This window comes from Tauraco erythrolophus, chromosome 1, assembly GCF_009769465.1.
Source record: "Tauraco erythrolophus isolate bTauEry1 chromosome 1, bTauEry1.pri, whole genome shotgun sequence".
NCBI lineage: Eukaryota > Metazoa > Chordata > Aves > Musophagiformes > Musophagidae > Tauraco > Tauraco erythrolophus.
Window position 1 is genome coordinate 75,814,586 of NC_141465.1, and position 18,139 is coordinate 75,832,724.

The 18,139-nt window shown below is 41.8% G+C and overlaps 1 protein-coding gene across 1 annotated transcript in view; it reads right to left on the bottom strand.

The window, feature by feature from the left end:
• CLYBL (citramalyl-CoA lyase) overlaps positions 1–18,139 on the bottom strand; it is a 97,467-nt gene that overhangs the window by 1,430 nt on the left and 77,898 nt on the right. Inside the window, exon 7 of the mRNA XM_009989069.1 lies at positions 14,971–15,095. Coding sequence (XP_009987371.1) covers positions 14,971–15,095 — 125 coding nt within the window. The remainder of the gene's footprint in view (positions 1–14,970; positions 15,096–18,139) is intronic.

An 18,139-nucleotide genomic window follows, 5' to 3' on the forward strand; every position in this document is an offset into this window, starting at 1 on the left:
AGTGACATATCTAGCTTGACTGAAGCAGTACTAATTAAATACTAAATCACATTCTAGAACAGCTAAGACAAAAACACACCTTAAACAGTAATCTAATTCAAATCAATACTGTTGCACATAAGAATACTGTTGTATTAAAGACATCAAAACCCTAATAGTTAAAACTATTGTTTTATTCGAAGTAGGATTTTGTACTGTAGCTTGCAGTATTTTAGGTGAATTTGGAGAATAATGGAACTGCCAGATACTCAATGGTAGATGCTTCAAATTGAATTTCTTGTTTACAGAGCAATCAATCAACTCTTTATTACCTCAACAACATCATAATTATTATTATTAATAAACAACTTTTAATCTTAGCTCCATCTCAGCCATTTTCACTTATACTTTGAAACCTTTACAGAAAACACAGCTTCAAACTATTCCATTTATTAGCTGCTGTGAAAAGAAACTAGGAACTAGGTAAACATTTAATGAAGGACTTTTTCAGAATAATTTATGTCTATGCAGTGATCTAAAACCATAGGTTAGTGCAAGATACTTTTTTTTTCACTGTAAAACCTCCACATTTTAATTGTGCCTATTTTTCTACGGGCATGTGGAACGCCAGTGATAAGTAGAGATACGCTAAGGTCTGGGATCATCCTTCCTAGTTCTGTGAAATGGCTGACTGAGGAGCACAGTCATCCTGAGTACCTGCAATAGTTTGCAGAAAAAGATGGGTGCCTAGCAGTGGCAATTCTGATCTCTGGTGGTCCGAATCATGACCGGGAGGGTCTTATCCCTTCCACTGACTGTACGCAGGATGCTCTGAAGTCAGGTATCCTCCGCAGGTGCCTAAGTTGGAGCACAATCGATCTGGGTCAGGACGTCCTTTTTAGAAGGCAGGAGTTAATGAAACAGCATGCCTGTCCTCTCGCCATTAAAATAACATGTTTAGAAAGGAAACCAGGATAATAGTGTATGTGTGGACACACGAACACTGAACCACTTGAGATCTGCTGTATGTTCTCGTCTTGTCAGCATGCAGCTGTAGTTTGGGTTGCCAGGAATTTGAACACTTGAAGGAAAAAAATGCCTTTTTTTTTTTTCCTAACAGCAAAGAGTAACATGAAGAAGTTGGCTTCTCTGCCTGTTCACTCTGAGGCTTATTTTCTCCCTGCTAATTTGCAGCGTTGAGCTAAAGTCCAGAAAAAGAAAACGATTTTAATGCCATTGAATATACTCTATTCACTGCCTCTCTTTCCACCCACAGGTTTCAACAGATAGGAAATACCAGTAATTATAGCTTTGTCCCCACGCTCTCTTTTCCAGTTCTGCTAGATGAAATTTGCCTTTAGCATTCTTTTGATTTTCTCTTGCAAGAATATAAAGAAAACAAGACTTCCTATAAACACCATTTGCTTTGATAGCGTTAATCTGGGGATTAATTTAGTCATAGATCTAAATTTTATTTTTGACTAATTTCCTCAATAATCTCACGCTTCCAGCCTGTACTTAGACTTCCAGTAGTTCAACGTCGGGACCAAAGGTCTATTCTTAAGGAAGCTTGCCGTGTGAACGTGGTGCGAGGCCGGGGCTCGCATCCATTGCGTTGGGCGGCCGTGGTTCTCCTTTGCCATGTAATCATATAAATCATTCAGTGGGAGCCTTTTCAGAAAGCTGTGAAAGGATCCAGCCGTCAGGCGAGTCAAATGTGTCAGACCTGCCCTGGGAAGAAACAGGCCCTCCAGGTAAAGGCTGGCGGAGGAGCTGGGAGAAGGAGCAGCCGGGAGGTAGAGCCGCAGCTGGCGGGTGCAGCCTTTGGGTGATGACGTGTGGAGTGGGAGTGACTTGGGTGGGATGAGAAATGGGGGAACAGAGCACAACTGTGGCACTCACTGCACAGCAGGCTGGAATTGCAGCCCTTCCGAGGAATGGGTGGCTCTGGGGGCCGAAGACGCTGCCTCCGTTTTAAGCGATGCAGCACATATTCTGCTGCCCTTATCCAGTGCCATCCTTTGTGCAACGCAGTGAAGATGCTAAGGGTGAGAAACAGAGTAACCAGCTGGTAGGGTATGGAAGCTGTGAGGTCTTTGGGTGGCATATGCCGTACAGCTGTGAAGGCACCACAACGCAGCAGAGGGGCTGGTGTTTGCACAACCTTTGTCTTCCCTCAGCCTGGTCACTGTACGCTGTCAGGGCAGACTCTCAGGGAAAAAGTTAAGGAAGAAAGGTGAACGGGCAATGTTTCATGTTTGGGTTGTCATGCAGACTAGCTAATGGTCCTTCCAGGTTGACTGACAAGCTAGGAAAGACTCAAAGGTGTTTCCTTCTGGATAGCTCTGTGAGAGCAGAGCAAAAAGAAGGTGGCAGACACACCTAGCTCCTCTTCTCCCTGCCTGGTCGTTGGAGCTGCCCACAGAGCCCACTAAGCCGCCATTTCCCCCATCTCCATCTCTTGTATCAGGCCTCCTTTTCCAGGCTGAACGATGCAGGACCATGCAATTTGCTGCATCCTCCAGGAACCACACAGTATTCCAATGCAATAAATTCACGATGAGATTTAATGCTCTGTTAAAACAGTAGTAGCATCTTCAAAAACATAACAGTTATTCGTGCAAGATGCAGGCCATGCTGAGTAAGGCCTTAACAGCTCTACTTTGAATCTCAGTATGTCCTAAAGTGCTTTGAGAATGGAATGGAGAGGGCTTTTGGCAAATATAGAAAACAGGTGGAAGGGAATTAAAATTATAAAAAGCTGCTAGGTGGTTGTTGTTTTTTTTTTTTTTTCCAGAAAGAAACAGCACAAAATTATAGTCTTAGAAAAAAGAGAATTCAGCATGGTCAGCCCCAAGTGATACAAAGATACAGCCTACAGACAAGGGAAGTGATAAGGCAGAGTTGACAAAGAACAGTCATTTTCACAGGTCAGGAGTTGAAGATATAAGATCATGAAAAAAGAGGGCAAATCAAGTTATGTGTTAGGAGTATCTAATGCAATGACTTTCCAGGTGACTGTGGAAAGACCGAAGAGATTCAGAACCAGACTTTGTAAGACATCAGTTTGGCAAATCTTATGCTCATACCTTGTGAACCTCCTTTTGCATAAATGTAGCCACTACCAAACCCATCTCTAACAAAGTTCAACATATAATTGAGGGCTCTTCTTCAATAACTTCAAAGAAAACTCTGGCCATGTGTTGCCATGGATCTTGGACATGGCTCTTGTCACATCTATATGTCATTCTTAAAGATTTCCTTTACCTATAAGAAATTACATGTATCAAGTAGCAGAAGCAGTTTCAGCATTGGTCTGTTATTTTTCGTGGCCAGAAGATGAATATGTTAATGCAGCGGTTCTTGGAACATGAAGACCTCCTCTTTTTGTGTGTGTCTGTATGCGGCAGCATCTAGGAACATTTGCTCTGTGAAACTTTTGGGAGTAAAGAGCTTGGTAAACCTACACAACCATCTCATACATAGAGTATATATTTTTAATGGCAAGAAGCATTTTACCTTTCTAGAAGGTAAATGGAGGGGATTCAGAGTCATCATAGAATCATAGAATGGTTTGGATTGGAAGGGATGTCAAAGATCATCTGGTTCCCATCTCCCTGTCATGGGCAGGGACATCTTCACAGATATCTTCCCCTAGACCATATTGCTCAAAGCCTCATCCAACCTGGCCTTGAACACTTCCAGGGATGGGGCATCCACAGCTTCTCTGGGAAACCTGTTCCAGTGCCTCATCACCCTCACAGGGAAGAATTTCTTTCTTAGATCTGATTGAAATCTATCCTCTTTCAGTTTAAAGCCATTGCCCCTTGTCCTATCACTACACGCCCTTGTAAAAAGTCCCTCTCCAGCTTTCTTGGAGGCCCCCTTCAGGTACTGGAAGTCTGCTGTAAGATCTCCATGGAGCCTTCTCTTCTCCAGTCTGAACAACCTTATCTCAGCCTCTCTTCATAGGAGAGGTGTTCCACGCCCTTGGATCATCTTCGTGGCCCACCTCTGGACCGGCTCCAACAGCTCCATGTCCTTCTTATGTTGGGGCCCCAGAGCTGAACGCAGTACTCCAGATGGGGTCTCATGAGAGCAGAGGGGCAGAATCACCTCCCTCAACCTGCCAGCCATGCTTCTTTGGATGCAGCCCAGGATACGGTTGGCTTTCTGGGCTGCAAGTGCACCTTGCCGGCTCATATTGAGCTTCTCATCAACCAACACCCCCCAGTCCTTCTCCTCAGGGCTGCTCTCAATCCATTCTCTGCCCAGCCTGTGCTTGGGATTGCCCTGACGCAAGTGCAGGGCTTTGCACTTGGCCTTTTTGAACTTCATGAGGTTCACATGGGCCCACCTCTCAGGCCTGTCAAGGTCCCTCTGGATGGAGTCAATGATTTCTGTATTGGCTGGGGATCAATATGTTCTGGGGGAACCAGGAAAGGGGAAGAAACGATACAGCCAACTCTCTTGCTAGCGTTTATAATGGGTGGTAGAATTGTGTTGACTTTGACTACAACAGGGAGTGGGCAGGATTACAAGTGAAGTACCTTTCACATTTTTCCAGAAGATCAGGGAAAGTAAAGTTTCATACTTCATCTCTCCTGAAACCTTTTTATATAATACGCAATGTTACATGGGGATTTACTTCCACCATCTTTTGTTTCCTTATATTCCACTGGGTTAACAAGAGAAACAAGCTGGCTAAAACTAGTACGATGCAGAACACTTCAGGCACCTCATAATTATGTGACACACCTCTCTCTGAGCAGTGGCTTGGATTAAAGTACATGAGTTAATTAAAGTAAAGTAATAATTGTTCTGGGACATGTGGGACAGTGATCACATGAGCTAGTCCCCTTTGGTTGACAAGATGGAAGAATTAGAGGTACTCCTGCACTTGGGAATGCTTGTGGCTTTTTCCTCAGCATTTGCTCTGTCCGTGGTTACCTGGGCCTCTATCCACATCCATCTGGATGACTGCAATGAACTCACTAAGAGGGTTACTGCAGATTCTCGGTTCTTAAACCGCTGGAAACTATTAATAACCTGCATCAGTATTGAATGTAAGGATCGGCTTTCCTAATGTACAGCAAGTATATAAATTTTGAAGTACCAAATAAGTCCTGTAAGTCCCAGAAAGTCTACCAGCTTCCTGATTGATTGCAGACGGGACTCCAAACGTGAGTGCTGGTGAGAACTCTCTACTCTGCTTTGGGAATCACTGCTGGTTTTGTTATTTACCTTGAACATTGGTAAACCTTTGCTAATAAACCTTTGATCTGATGCCCTTGATGCCTTTGATGAGATCTACCAGATCTCATCATACATGTAGCCAACAACTTTAACTCCCACGTGACAGTAGCCAGGCCTTTCTTAAAGATATTTATAAAGACTACATTAAGCCTGTGTCTTATCTATAGTAGAAAAAAAAACCCCAATTGTCTTGCATACATGAAAGAATCTAGCCAATAGTGTTATATTCATTTGTTGTGTGTGTCAATGTGTGGGCTGTCTGGGGCAATGGAGAGACAGTCAACTTTTTCAAAAGCAGTTTACTTTGGGGATCTAGTCAGGCAATTTAGATTGCAGGGTTGGAGATGCTAGGGGATCCTGGTGAGCAGGTAAGGCTTTGGTGTGGGGTGGACTCTGGGTACCTGGCCCAGTGGCAGAAAAGGACAACCAAGCCAAGGTCATGTTCCATCAAATTTCATTACAGACAAGAAAGAACCTGCTGCTGAATTTTTAATTAAGTATAGGTCTAAGATATATCTAATGCTTACTGAATTGCCAAAAAAATCTCTGCCACTAGTTAGGTGACTTTTGCTTAGAAGACAAGTAAACTCATGAGTGAGGGGAGGTCCTTTGACAGCACTCTGTTGTCACAGGGTTAGAAATACTGCCCTGCTGATGAAGATGTCTTTTTCTTCAATTACTTTTCTTAACAGTTTAGCTAGTAATACTTTCCTTTGCAGATCAAATCCCTGCAATGAGCAGATGGCAGCTGGGTTATCTTCTCGCCCTACTTGGCTGCCTTCTGAGAGAACATGCATCTAGGACCTAGGGGAAATGGACTTAAGGGGACCAGTGAGCCAGACACCCTTCTCTCCACCCCCTTCACCATTAGGAGATGTTGTGAATCAAACAGAGCTCCCACACCACTCTGGTAACGTGGTCCAGGGGCTATGTGTGAATACAGCCATTGTCGAAATAAGTGATTATGTAAGTTTCCTTCCAGCCCCTGTGACCTGTATCGGCATTCGCGGGCAGATGCCAGGACAAGTGGAAACGAGCAGAATGGGTGATGCCAGCTGGCTGGTGCAAACCTTGTGTACCTCCTACAGGGGGGAATGGAGAACATGTATAGACAAGCATCCTCAAGTCCACAGATGCAAGAAATCTTTGATCCACACTTATTTGAGAAACATTAATTCTTTCCATGGTAATCCAGTGGCTCGCTTGTTTCTAAATCCCAAAGGTCTAGTTATGACTTTTTGGAGAACACAAAAATACATGGAATAAACCCACTAAAATCTGCTTGGGTCTGAGAATACGACCTCTAATCCTGCACGATATTAACCGCTATAAGAAAATAAGAGTGTTGTGTTCTGGAAAAAGGGCAGATTTCCTCTTCTGAGGAGGGAATGAAGAAGGTGGATGGCAAAGAGTCCCCCTAAAAAGCATGGCATTCAGGAAGATAATTCCCCTGGGATGAAATGAAAACCCACTTTGTTTAACTGACCCCCTGCAGAGGAAATTTGGAAATCTTTGCTTTGGGGCTTAAAAAGAAAGCTTCGATTTGCTTACAGGTAATGAACAAAAGAGAAGCGAGTCCTGGTCACAGCAAATGGCGTTGGGTCTGTGCCTGGGGGAGGATTGATTGTCCTGACCACAAAGGAATGACTTTCCCTTGAAACAGAAGGTTGAAACCATATTTCTGGGGAAGACGAGAGTAGGAAATAAGCTAACAGCTGTGGTGGTGCTGAATGCAGGTTTAATTATTTTTTTTTCTTCTGCAAGTTGTAGCCAAAGAGCCATCATGAAGAGTTGGGTCACAATTCCACCTTTTAGAGATGAACACCCAATGGTTAGTGAGCTGCTAGGAGTTGTTCAATGATATCTGGGTCAACTAACTATGTTTTTCAGGCTATAACAAGATAATGTCTCGCATTCCTTTCTGCTCAGGCCTGTCCTGCCTCCAGATCAGAGTGACACACAATTCTTGGCCTTTTTTTTTAGCATCTTTGCAGTAGGTAGGAAATGCCCAGATAACTAGTGTAGTGACATATGACAAACTGAAGACTCCACACACAGCAAGCTATACGAACAGAGCTTTTCAGGTTATGCATTTCTGTATCCTCTCCTTTGAACCCTTTGATGTTCACCCCTTTTTTGTAGCAACATTATGGGAGGAAAGGCACTTATACACAAAATCTTTGGGGAAAAGAAATGATCCCTGAAATGATTTGTCAAAATTTCTTTTTGCCAAGAGGAGATGCTCAGTGGGTGTCTGTGATCTGTTGAAGCAAGGGATGGATGGGGAGGGAATTCTGCGAAGTATTCAATACCAGCAAGTTTCTGTAGCCATTTTGTTGATAAGAAGAAAACATTAAGTATCACTACTTTTTGTTTCTTTTCACCAGTGTAAACTTCCACCTGAATAGTTTAGTTCAGAGGATAAATTAGTTTGTAATGCCAGAAGAAGGCCCATTTGTATCAGATAGGCTTCTACCAGGTGCGGATGGAAGGACACAAAAGGTCGAGAAAGAAAGAGCAACAGCAACATGAAAAAGAAATTAATTTTTACCTCAGGTAACTCCCTAGCAGCAGCCCAAGAACACTGTCAGAAAAAGCTCTGTCTAAAGTTCAACAGGTAGGAAGAACTTTGTGATCCCTCAAGTCCACAGTGGGGCAGGAAAAATGAAGAATAGGAACCAGCAAGGTCACTTACTTCTCCTTTGCCTGACATTATTGTTCCCAGCCCATGGATAAGGGTCTTGCCCTGCTGTGTGAGCCAGACAAGCTGTTTTTCCCTCTTACAGCCCTCCCAAGCTGCCTGAACCACTGGGGACAGCTGTTTAGGCTGAGATGGGCCAGGGGATTCTGCTTGGTCCAGCTCCAGAAACTCCTTCAAGCCATCAAAGTCTCTACCTCTCACTGAGCAGACAGTCTCTTTAGGATCGCTGGATGAGAGATAGGTATGAGGGGTTTTTTTCTTGCTGTCTCTATGTTTTCTTTAGTTTTCTTCTCATTGTGGTTCTTGCCTTCCTGTTTGCTCTTCTAGAGTAGGAAAGAATAAAATTTGAGAAAGAGAAAAGAGTCCTAAAAATCAGGAATATTCTTCACTGGTTTCCATCCTCCATCTTATAACGTATCAGGAACGGAAGGATCCTAGAGAGCACACTTGCTGCTGCCAAGCAAATCTTTATTTTATAGCACAAAAGCTGCTTCCTGGACAAACATTCTATCCAACCATGCATTTTTTCCCCTAGTAAGCATCGTGGTTACTATATGGAAATATGAAAAGTAACTAATATTAAGACTTCAGTATCCTCAGATGCCCTTAATTAAGCCATTTAGAATTAACTTGAGGTTTATAGTTATGGAAGCAATTTGTTAAATATAGACTAGAAAATTTTATCTGGAAGTAAATGACTACAGGACACACAAAAGGCGTTTGATACTGAAGGGAAAAGTAGCTATAAAATACAACGCAGGTGAGAAAAGTAATAACAGTGAAGCTTGTTCTGTCAACAAGAATGAATCACTGTTATTTTTGTAGTTTATGTTTTTTTCTCATTTCAGATTTATTTTCTGAATAGGATTGAACGGCCATTTTTTACTGCCATTCTCTATTTCAGCTGATGGAGCTTTTGCAGAGAGCTTCTCCAGGTCCCTGAAAATGCCAGCTAGCACAGAGAGGAGTGAAGAGGCAGCGATACCGCTGCTACTCAAATTAACTGAAACAATATTTTGGCTGTACAGGCATCTGAATTCCCTCAGTAAGCCTTAAAAAGAGCCATCTGGTCGGAACATTACATCTCTAGTTAGACTCTGCTTCGGAAATTGAAACGAGGCTCGTGAGCGCTTGTTAATGCTTTTTAAAGAGGGATTTGGGAGGTGGGTAGTTGCCTCGGTGGGTTGCTTGGTGCAGAGCAGGTTTTGGCACAACAGCAGGCAGGTGTCTACAGTGATGAGTGTCTGCCCCCTCCATGCCCGCAAAAAAGCTTCACCTGCACTCGGGGCACACTGGCATGGCACGGCACTTCCAAAAGCAAGGTCACTCACCCAGTCTCACCGAGACCCTGCACCCACCTCCTTGAGCCAACAAGGACAGTGAGCTTGTACCTCGCTGAGGAGGAACCCAGAGGGGTGCCATCCTGTGCCCTCTGCAAGGCCTGCATCCCCTGGGACAGGAGTTACCTCCTCCAGGATCTACCTCCGAGTGGAAAGGCTATGGAGGGGCACAGCATTCGTCCTTCTGCTCCCGGCTGGCGGAGAAACTTCTCCCTGCAGGAAATGTCAAAGCGCCATCCGAGTTCCTCTTCCCCCACGTTTTGGACACAGGTCTTTAATGAGTGGAGGAAAACAGATTAAGAGCCACCGAATGCCTGCTGGGGAGTGGGGAGGGGGAGAGTTGGCAAGAAAATGTTTCGTGTGAGTTTCTGCCCTGCTTAGGAGCTTTTGCAGCCCCACGTAGTAAAATCTGTCTCCTTCTCTCCCCACCTGGCATAGCTCCCTCAGGACTGATTGCACCAGTGTAGGAACCAGTATAGCACAAGCAATTAGCTAATACAGCCCCTTCTGCTCTATTGTAAAGGTTCGAAATTTGCCCCCAGATGGATCTTTCTAAGAGAAAAGCCTTCAACCGTGACACAAAACACTTCTGTAAAATCTTTTTCAAATACTAAAATTGTATAGAGAAACTTTAAGTACTAACATGAGCTCTCTCGATTTCTATTTATCAATTTTCTTGTTAAAATTTCACGTGGCCACTTTTTAAAAAAAAGAACAATGTTAACAGTGGCCCACACTTACATCCCACCAGTGATCTCCATTTTGCTTAGAGGCGTACCTGAGCCTATACTTCCTAAGGACGAAGCTCATACAAGGTGGCAATTTATCACAAATCCTCGAATCTCCCCCTCTGCAGTATGTGGGATACACATTGCCCGATTAACATAAACAACAGCAAATGCCCCTACGTCCTGGGAGCGAGGGCTGACAGCGCTGAAGCCCAGCGTGTCCAGAGGTACCCTGTGCTGCCGGCGTTGCTCCGGGGTGGGATCCAGCTAAGCTGGCAGCTCCTCGAAGCTCTGCTTGCAGTCTGTCCCGGGCGAGGGGAGTGAGGAGACAGGCTGCTCCCTTGCCCCTGGCTGTGCGTAGAGCTCCAAGACACAACGCCCTACAAAGTGTGATATAACCGCTGCGGCTCAATGGGGTCCCACATCGTCCCATGCCAGAGGGACGCTCCAGTGCATCCCTCCCAGGAGGTAACCCGGAGGAGCCCGCTGCTCCCAGAGCACGGTCCTGGTGTCCCAGGACCCCACTCGCAGGCTAGATGGGGACAGGATAGATCCGTTGTGGCTGGGGCTGCATACGGAGAGCCTTACCGGGGGCCGTGGCACTGCCGGGGGAGGGAGGGCAGCGGGGAGAGACCTCCCCGGGTGGTGGTGGGAGCTGGATCTGGCCCAAGCACGAGGGCACATCGTCTCCAAGATACAGTGGCTTGGGGTAGCTTTTCCTAAACAAAGAGCATTATAAGGGAGCCACTGCTGGAAATTTCCATTCCTTTGTTGGGTAGATGCTGTGTAAATAAATGCATTCCTAAGATTTTTCATAATCCTGGAAAGGTCCGTAAAAGAAACTGTACAGACTGACAAATCGACGGAGTTCACATATATTATTCCTCAGCTGCTGGGAACACGATATGCAATGGCACAGAATATAATGCAAGAAACATATGCTAAAGGTCCTCTAAGAAGCACTCTGTGCATTCGTATGTGGCATGTACAGACTTTTCTTCTGTTTTGCCCCATGGGATCTAAAATATTCAACCCTTATTACAGCTCGGGTGTGTGAATGACTTAGCTTAACTCTAAATAATCCTCACCTGACAGGCGACTTCGGTGGCAGCGTTTAGCTCCCTATTCCCTGGTTTAATGGGTGGGTGCTTTGAAAGCATTTATAAATTAGTACATGAGATAAATGTGCAAGCAACCTCTTACTTTACTCTTCTGCTTTTCTTTCTGTCTGAATTTTATTTAAAAAGCAGACAATTCAGGAAGATCCCCTTACAATAATGATATTGTGCCTGATGCATTTACAAGTCGGTAAATGCAAAAATGTATTTTTGATGTCTGTCTTTCTTGTCATATATGAACACTAACTACATACAGAAGAGATTATATTCCTATATCCAGTGTATTGGTCATGTAAATGCAGGAGATGCTTACATAGTACCTTCAATGACAGAAGTCAGATCTTTTTCTTGAAATAAGCTCGTAGCTTCTCCCACTAACTCTGCCCCCTTGGACTCAGTCAATCTGGATTTATAAGATGACTTCCCTGTTTAATGCAGTACAAATACTTCAGAAGTTTAGAAGAAAAACTGTCCTTTAGACTACCAGCACAATGTTTATTACCCTTCTTTTGCATTTTTGAACACACTCTGACATTTATCTTATATTTAGATTTTCCCAACAGCTACCTCTGCTTTCTTTAGGATGAATTTTTAAATTTTTGGAAATCATATCCTGTAGTAATGTGATTCTACTGGAAAAATATTGAAACAATACAGAAATAATACTTTTCTCTTTAAGCACTTTGCATTTTTAGATCTCAAAGTTATAGACAAAAAAGAACACTTAAAAACCAGTTGTATAAAATACAAACTGTACTTTTTTGACATTTGTCTTTTAATTGTCCAAACCACAATATTATCATTTATTTCCTAGATATGCTATTTTTCAATCAGATTACAAATATAAAAAAAAAACCCCACAACCGAAACAACCTAGAAGCCAAACCAAAACAATCCTCCTAAACAGGACCATCTCGGTAAGGTAAGCCCACATACTTTCAGCTAGCTAGTTAGCTCTCTAATGTCTTTCTGTTTGGACACTGCCACAGCATCTCCAATTCTGCAGTGCTCATCCGAGATCCTAATTTTTCCTGACCTCAGTACTCACATTTAGGGGCTACTGTGTCAAAGCATTTCAGCCTCCAGGATGAAGAAGCCTGGTTCAACCTTCCCTCAAAGACAGATTATTACAGTAATTGTAGCTCTCAAACTGGAATAAATTATAAAAGCTTATTACTGTATTTTAACATAAAATATTGTTGACTGCGGGCATCAAACTTTAAACCCAATTAATAACAAACTACGATCCCAGAGACTGCAGACCAGTAACTTATCTACCACACAAACAGCCGCACAAATCCCTCACATTTATTTTTTCCAGGCTTTCAACTTTGATTAATAACATGGCAAAACCATGCAATTCTCAACCATATTAACCACAGCTATATTTTCAGTCTTACTGACATGAACACTTTAATGTAATAAAAGGAAAAGGAAAACAGAAGAGGTGTTTCATTAGGACACGAGGATTACTAAAACCACTGTGTGGAGTATTTGTCAGGAGGTGGCAGGGGAAGAGTTATTACTTACATTTTAGCGTGTCTCTAGGACACAGAGCAAGAGGCTCCCTCAGTGAGAGATGTTTGCTTTGGAAAAAAAATTAAGTAATCAGACCCTCCAAGCTCTTCTTACTGACACACTTATAATAGCAAATTGCAAACTCGGTTAAGAAGTTTGCAACACTACATGGAAAACTATTTTTCCAATTTTGTTATGAAGCCTGGCAATACGGCAGTGATACAGGATCCAGAAGTTCACATATTAACCTGCCAGTCCTTTTTTATTGATAGACAGCTACATGCAAAAATACATGAAGCATGCAACCTGGTTGGTTAAAAAAATAGCCCAAACCACAAACCCTCAGCAAATCTGTTCTTGCATCTGATTATAGAAGCTTATAACCTATTTTAAAAGCATTCATTAAACAAACCTCAACATCCCCAAAACCCAAACAAAACCCCTCTGAATGGCTGATATAAGCAAGAAACCAACATTATGTCAGTAAAACAACAGCTTCAAAACAAACCTAAAGACCAACGCTTGCCTGACACAGAATTTTTCAATATTAAATGTGTTTGGCTTCACGATTGTGTGATACTGGGACTAGAGTTAAATTTAGTCCAGTCTCCTCGTCGATTGTTCATATGACAGGGGTATTCCTTAGAGGAGTTTCTGACACTAAATTCAGCTGAGTGAATAGTAGTATACACACCATAAACATAAATAATATTTGGCTGAGTATGTAATTTGGCTTTTTTCTTTCTGCATCTACCTGCCTACATGTTTGCACCAGCAGAATGTTTATAACGATGCCTTTTGTATGAGAGCCAAGCTTTGTAAATTGGAATAATGGGCAAAACCAGTCACATATTTTCTATTTCTAAGTCGTTCGCATGAAGACAATTACATTTTGAAATCGAGAGAACAGAACAAAGAGATACAGGCATACAGCATCCGCATAGTGACCCTTGAAATAACTGCTCAGGACAGCACCCAAATATCGTGGTCATGGACGAATTGGAAACAGCCAGGTACCGCAGAGGGAATGCAATAGCCTAGCAAAGAGAAGGGCAGAGCAATAGCAAATACCTTGTCACACTTTTACCCTCAGATGAAAGCATCAGTTTTGCCTTGACCTTTTCAGCATTTCTAACACACATCATCTGCGGTATCAGAAATGCAGGGGAATGGGGAAGGCACACACCCCAATGTATTTCAACCTGCTAGGAAGTGAAGAAACGTACAGAAAACCTTTATATGGCACTGGGGAAAGTGAGACCCTATGCACAGCCTTATATATGAACTTCACTAGCAAAGAGATTTGTCTCCCACTGGAATGCCACACAAGCACACGGAAACCGTTCCCGCTCATCTGCACTCCCCGTTCCGACAGTGGGACTTTGCTTTTTAACTAGCCTGAGCTTGGCTGCAGCTAAGATAAACATATTTAGCTGCAACTTTTTTTTTTCTTTCAAAAAGAGGCAAACTGGATTATAGCAAATAACCTTTAAGATAATTAACTGACAATGCCGCAACTAGCATAAAATCTTCCTTCAGGCGACCCCTAATTTAAGTATTACTGGCACAAAGTGGAGACAGATTGTGCATCACCACCGCAATATTTACATAGCAGAAACCCACAGAGCAGGAAACGTGAGACTCAATGATGCACTAAATTAGGAACAATCATATTCTAGTGTTAATTTGCTTTCTCCTCTATCCAAATTTCAGGTCCAGCAATTGGTACAAACGCACATAAAACATTCCCATTTTTAATGATTAAGAACCACAATCTGCAAGCAGTTCTGCTCAAAAGCAAATTCACTCACTACGAGGGATGTTTGCAGGATCAAACCCCCAAAAGTGAAACAGGTTTTCCAACATCGAGATTTTTCAAAAAACCAAGACTTCCTAATCTGTTTCTTTCTTTCCATAAATGATGTCTGTACAAGCAGTCTGAGTCATCTGCCAGGCTACCTGCCTTTTGATTGCAAATATTTTCCTATGACAGCAGCACCGTGATTCTGCGGCATAATGGAGGAGCGGTTTTAATTCACTGAGGCTGTAGATATACGCAGGTGCTCAAAAGGCTGCGTAATCAAAGAATTAAAGTTAAAACAGGGAGGGGGGGAGAAAAAGATAGCTGGTCTATTTGTAAATCTATTGGGCAGTGACACATTTATAATAAATACACACTCTACAGTCTATCCAGACACAGATTTCACGAGCACTACTCTCAGTTACAGCACACTTCATAAGATAAATGCAAAGCGCCATCACCAGTCTTTCTAAATCTTAAATGTTATTCAAATTTGGTTTCCACTATGACATATTAACAAAATATTTACCTTGCCTAATCGCTGATGTTCTTCGAAAGCAGAAATCAGTTCTTGTGCCCACTTTATTTTTTCAGGGCTCGGAGAGAACTGTTCCTGGACAACCGCAATTTGGTTGGGGTGAATCACCTGCTTACCTACAAAGAAGATTAATAACATCACAATCATGCATCGACAAACAGATGTTCAAGCAAAATGTTCCAACCACTTGAGGCTCTCATATGCCTCACAGACTTTCTTGCTCTTTAACTAATTATTTTACTTGGTTTCTTTTATTTTTTAAACTGGACAACAGGCAGATAGCCTTTTGCCAGATTTTTTAAAGAATAAAAATATCTTGAGCTATGCTTGCATTCAATATCGTTTGAAAGAACCCATGATTCTTTCTCCTCCCTCTCCATTTCAATCCATAGATCTTCTCTTAGTCATTTCAGGCGCAATTGTTTGTCCTGGGCAGTCAATAACACTTAAGTATAATGCATCGCCGAATTTAACTATATAAATAACAGCTCCAGCCACATATAAATAAGTTGTATTAAAACGTGTTCAGAAAATGAGATCTGAAGAAGGTGGTAAGAGATTTGTAGGACTGAAAAGTTACCAGTCACCTAAGGATCATGCCCTAAATTGTCAATATAGGCTTAGCATCATAAAATCCTCGGTGTTGTTCGAATTGTTGTTGCAGTAGTTAACGGTTGCAGGTAGGCTGCAATACTTATTTAGTCACTGGTATATTAAACAACTACCAGCAGTGCCCTGAAGTTTTATGAAGTGCTTTTTTTTTAATCCTTTCTTGTATAAACACATGTTAAGAAAATAAAAATAGATGTTGCCTTTTTTTCCTAGAGATTTTCAAACGTGAATAGACAGCCGCATAATCCACTTTAATCTGTTGTTGTACTTCGCTACCTTAAAACAAATACGTATCTGGTTCATTCGACGGTTTTAAAAGTGCAGCATTTGACATTGTTCCTTCATTTCTGAGGGAATCTCAGAGCCGGGTGTCATTTCTGCAAGGCTACCGTAATTCCCAGCTTCCCACGGAATAGACCACTCTCCTCCCTGCCAGATAACAGAACTAGTCAGAGGGATGAGCCCGATCCTGCGAACCCTCCACCAAGCCAGCAGCCTCCCGCACACGGAGGGTCCCGTGGCCGTGCCGTCCCGCCGCACCCTGCGGCCTCTCGCGGGAGCGAGATTTTTGCACGCAAGGAAAAGTTTGAAGCGTCGGGACCAGAGGAGGTTTCCCGCACACGAGGGGGTCCGCTCCCACGTCCTCACCGCCGTTACGCCGCCCGTACGTTAGAAATCAGCCCCTCGCTCGGGGTGAGACGCCTCACGCGTGACCGCAGAGATGCACCTATTTTAAGCGAAATTGCCGCTGCGGAAAAACTGGGATTGCTTTTATCAGACTGCAGCAGGTCCGAGCGATAACCTGGAGTGCAAACAAAACCTGGGGATGCAGCAGCACCATCTACTTAGTTTAATGAGCAAAGAAACAGCAACTTTTTAGTGATGCAGTGTTGCTGCATTTCTTTGCTAAAGAGCCACGAGTTGCTCGATTTTATTTTACTTCCCATCAAACAACCTTTAGCTTACGATCTTAAGGGCATCCAAATATTCAGTTTCAAATTTCAATATAGTAGCTATTTAAAAAATAGCTTAAAAATAATAAAAAGTTTAAAACTCAGTAAGAACTATATTTTTTTAAAGAAATTACATGGAGACAAATTTCCTTAACTAATGTGTTTTACATGAGGTCTAATCAAAGGTTTTTTAGTCAATTTAATCAAACATCACCATTAATAAGATGATGATGTACCCTATTCGTAATATAACAAATTCTGCCCAGCTAAACTACCAATTCTAAAACTGAAGGGTGTACAAATAATTCCTGCAAAATTCTAAGGAAGTTAACTTTCTGGGAAAAATGTAAAATATATTTTAAAGTCAATCTATAATTACAACGAAAATAAAAATATTTCTACATAGTTTTTTAAAGTGTAAAACATTTTTGTAAATAGATTTGCTTTTGATAAAGATATCTGTAGCAGTAAGCTATACTTTTTATCATTAACAAACTACTGAATAATTTACAGAGAATAAAATATAATTTTTGATTCATAGCACTCGGTTGATTTTTGTCACAGATTATGTATCCAAATAACTGTATAACAGACGTAATGCCATGCAGGAATGAAGCAAATATTTTAAACGGAATTGTTGTTATTGACAAGTTACTGAGAGAGTGCAAAATTGGAAGACATTAAAATTTATGACCATGAAATCCTTTTTACAGTACCACTTGATATATCGTGCTTTAAATCAATACTTGTCAAGTCTTTTAGGTAACTGTATGATGGTGTCATTTTAGTCTTCTACAAAAGATTGCAAAAAGAGGGGAAACCTATAGTGTTTCATATTTATATCTAGCTTCTCAGCATGGAGCGCAGGACTTTCTATAATGACTAAGACAGCTGTTAAAGCTTATGGCAAGGTTTACTTAATTTTTTACATAAACATTCCTAAAACTGATGATGGTTTATATAGGCAACACACTGACTTTAACTCCACGGGTTCTAGTATTGTAAAAGATCTTTTCAGGTGTGTATGCATGGGCGTGTGGGTATATATATACATACATACATACATATATATATATATATACTGCTCCTCAATAGAAAAAATAATAAAATCCCTTCAACATATAAAAGATCTACTAATTTGGCTAAGTTACATTTGAAAACATTTGATTTTATATAAACACACTCACTGAAGGAAAAAGCTGCTTTTAAGATAAGTGGAAAAGAAAACTTGGTTACAATAAGCAACGAGGGCTGCAATAGTAACTAAATAGCTGATAAATTCTTCGTTATATTATTTCGCTTGTTTAATCCTGAGTGAACACATTGGATTGCATTAAGGCCAATTCTACCGGTCTAAATCTGAATATGGGGAAAATCTAAGGAGGTATAACTTTGCTGAATATTCTGGATTTGCATTAGTTTTGAGGGTGCTGAATTTGGCCCTATGCATGCAAATAAGTGTGTGTTCTCCAGCTAAGAGAGCAATTTGGAAGCCTCAGCTCGTTTTAGTCCTGTTGATTTCAATGATTTTGATTCTTTGTGAAAAAATAGCAGGAAGGTATCTTAAATATTTAAAAATAACAAGAATCGCGTGT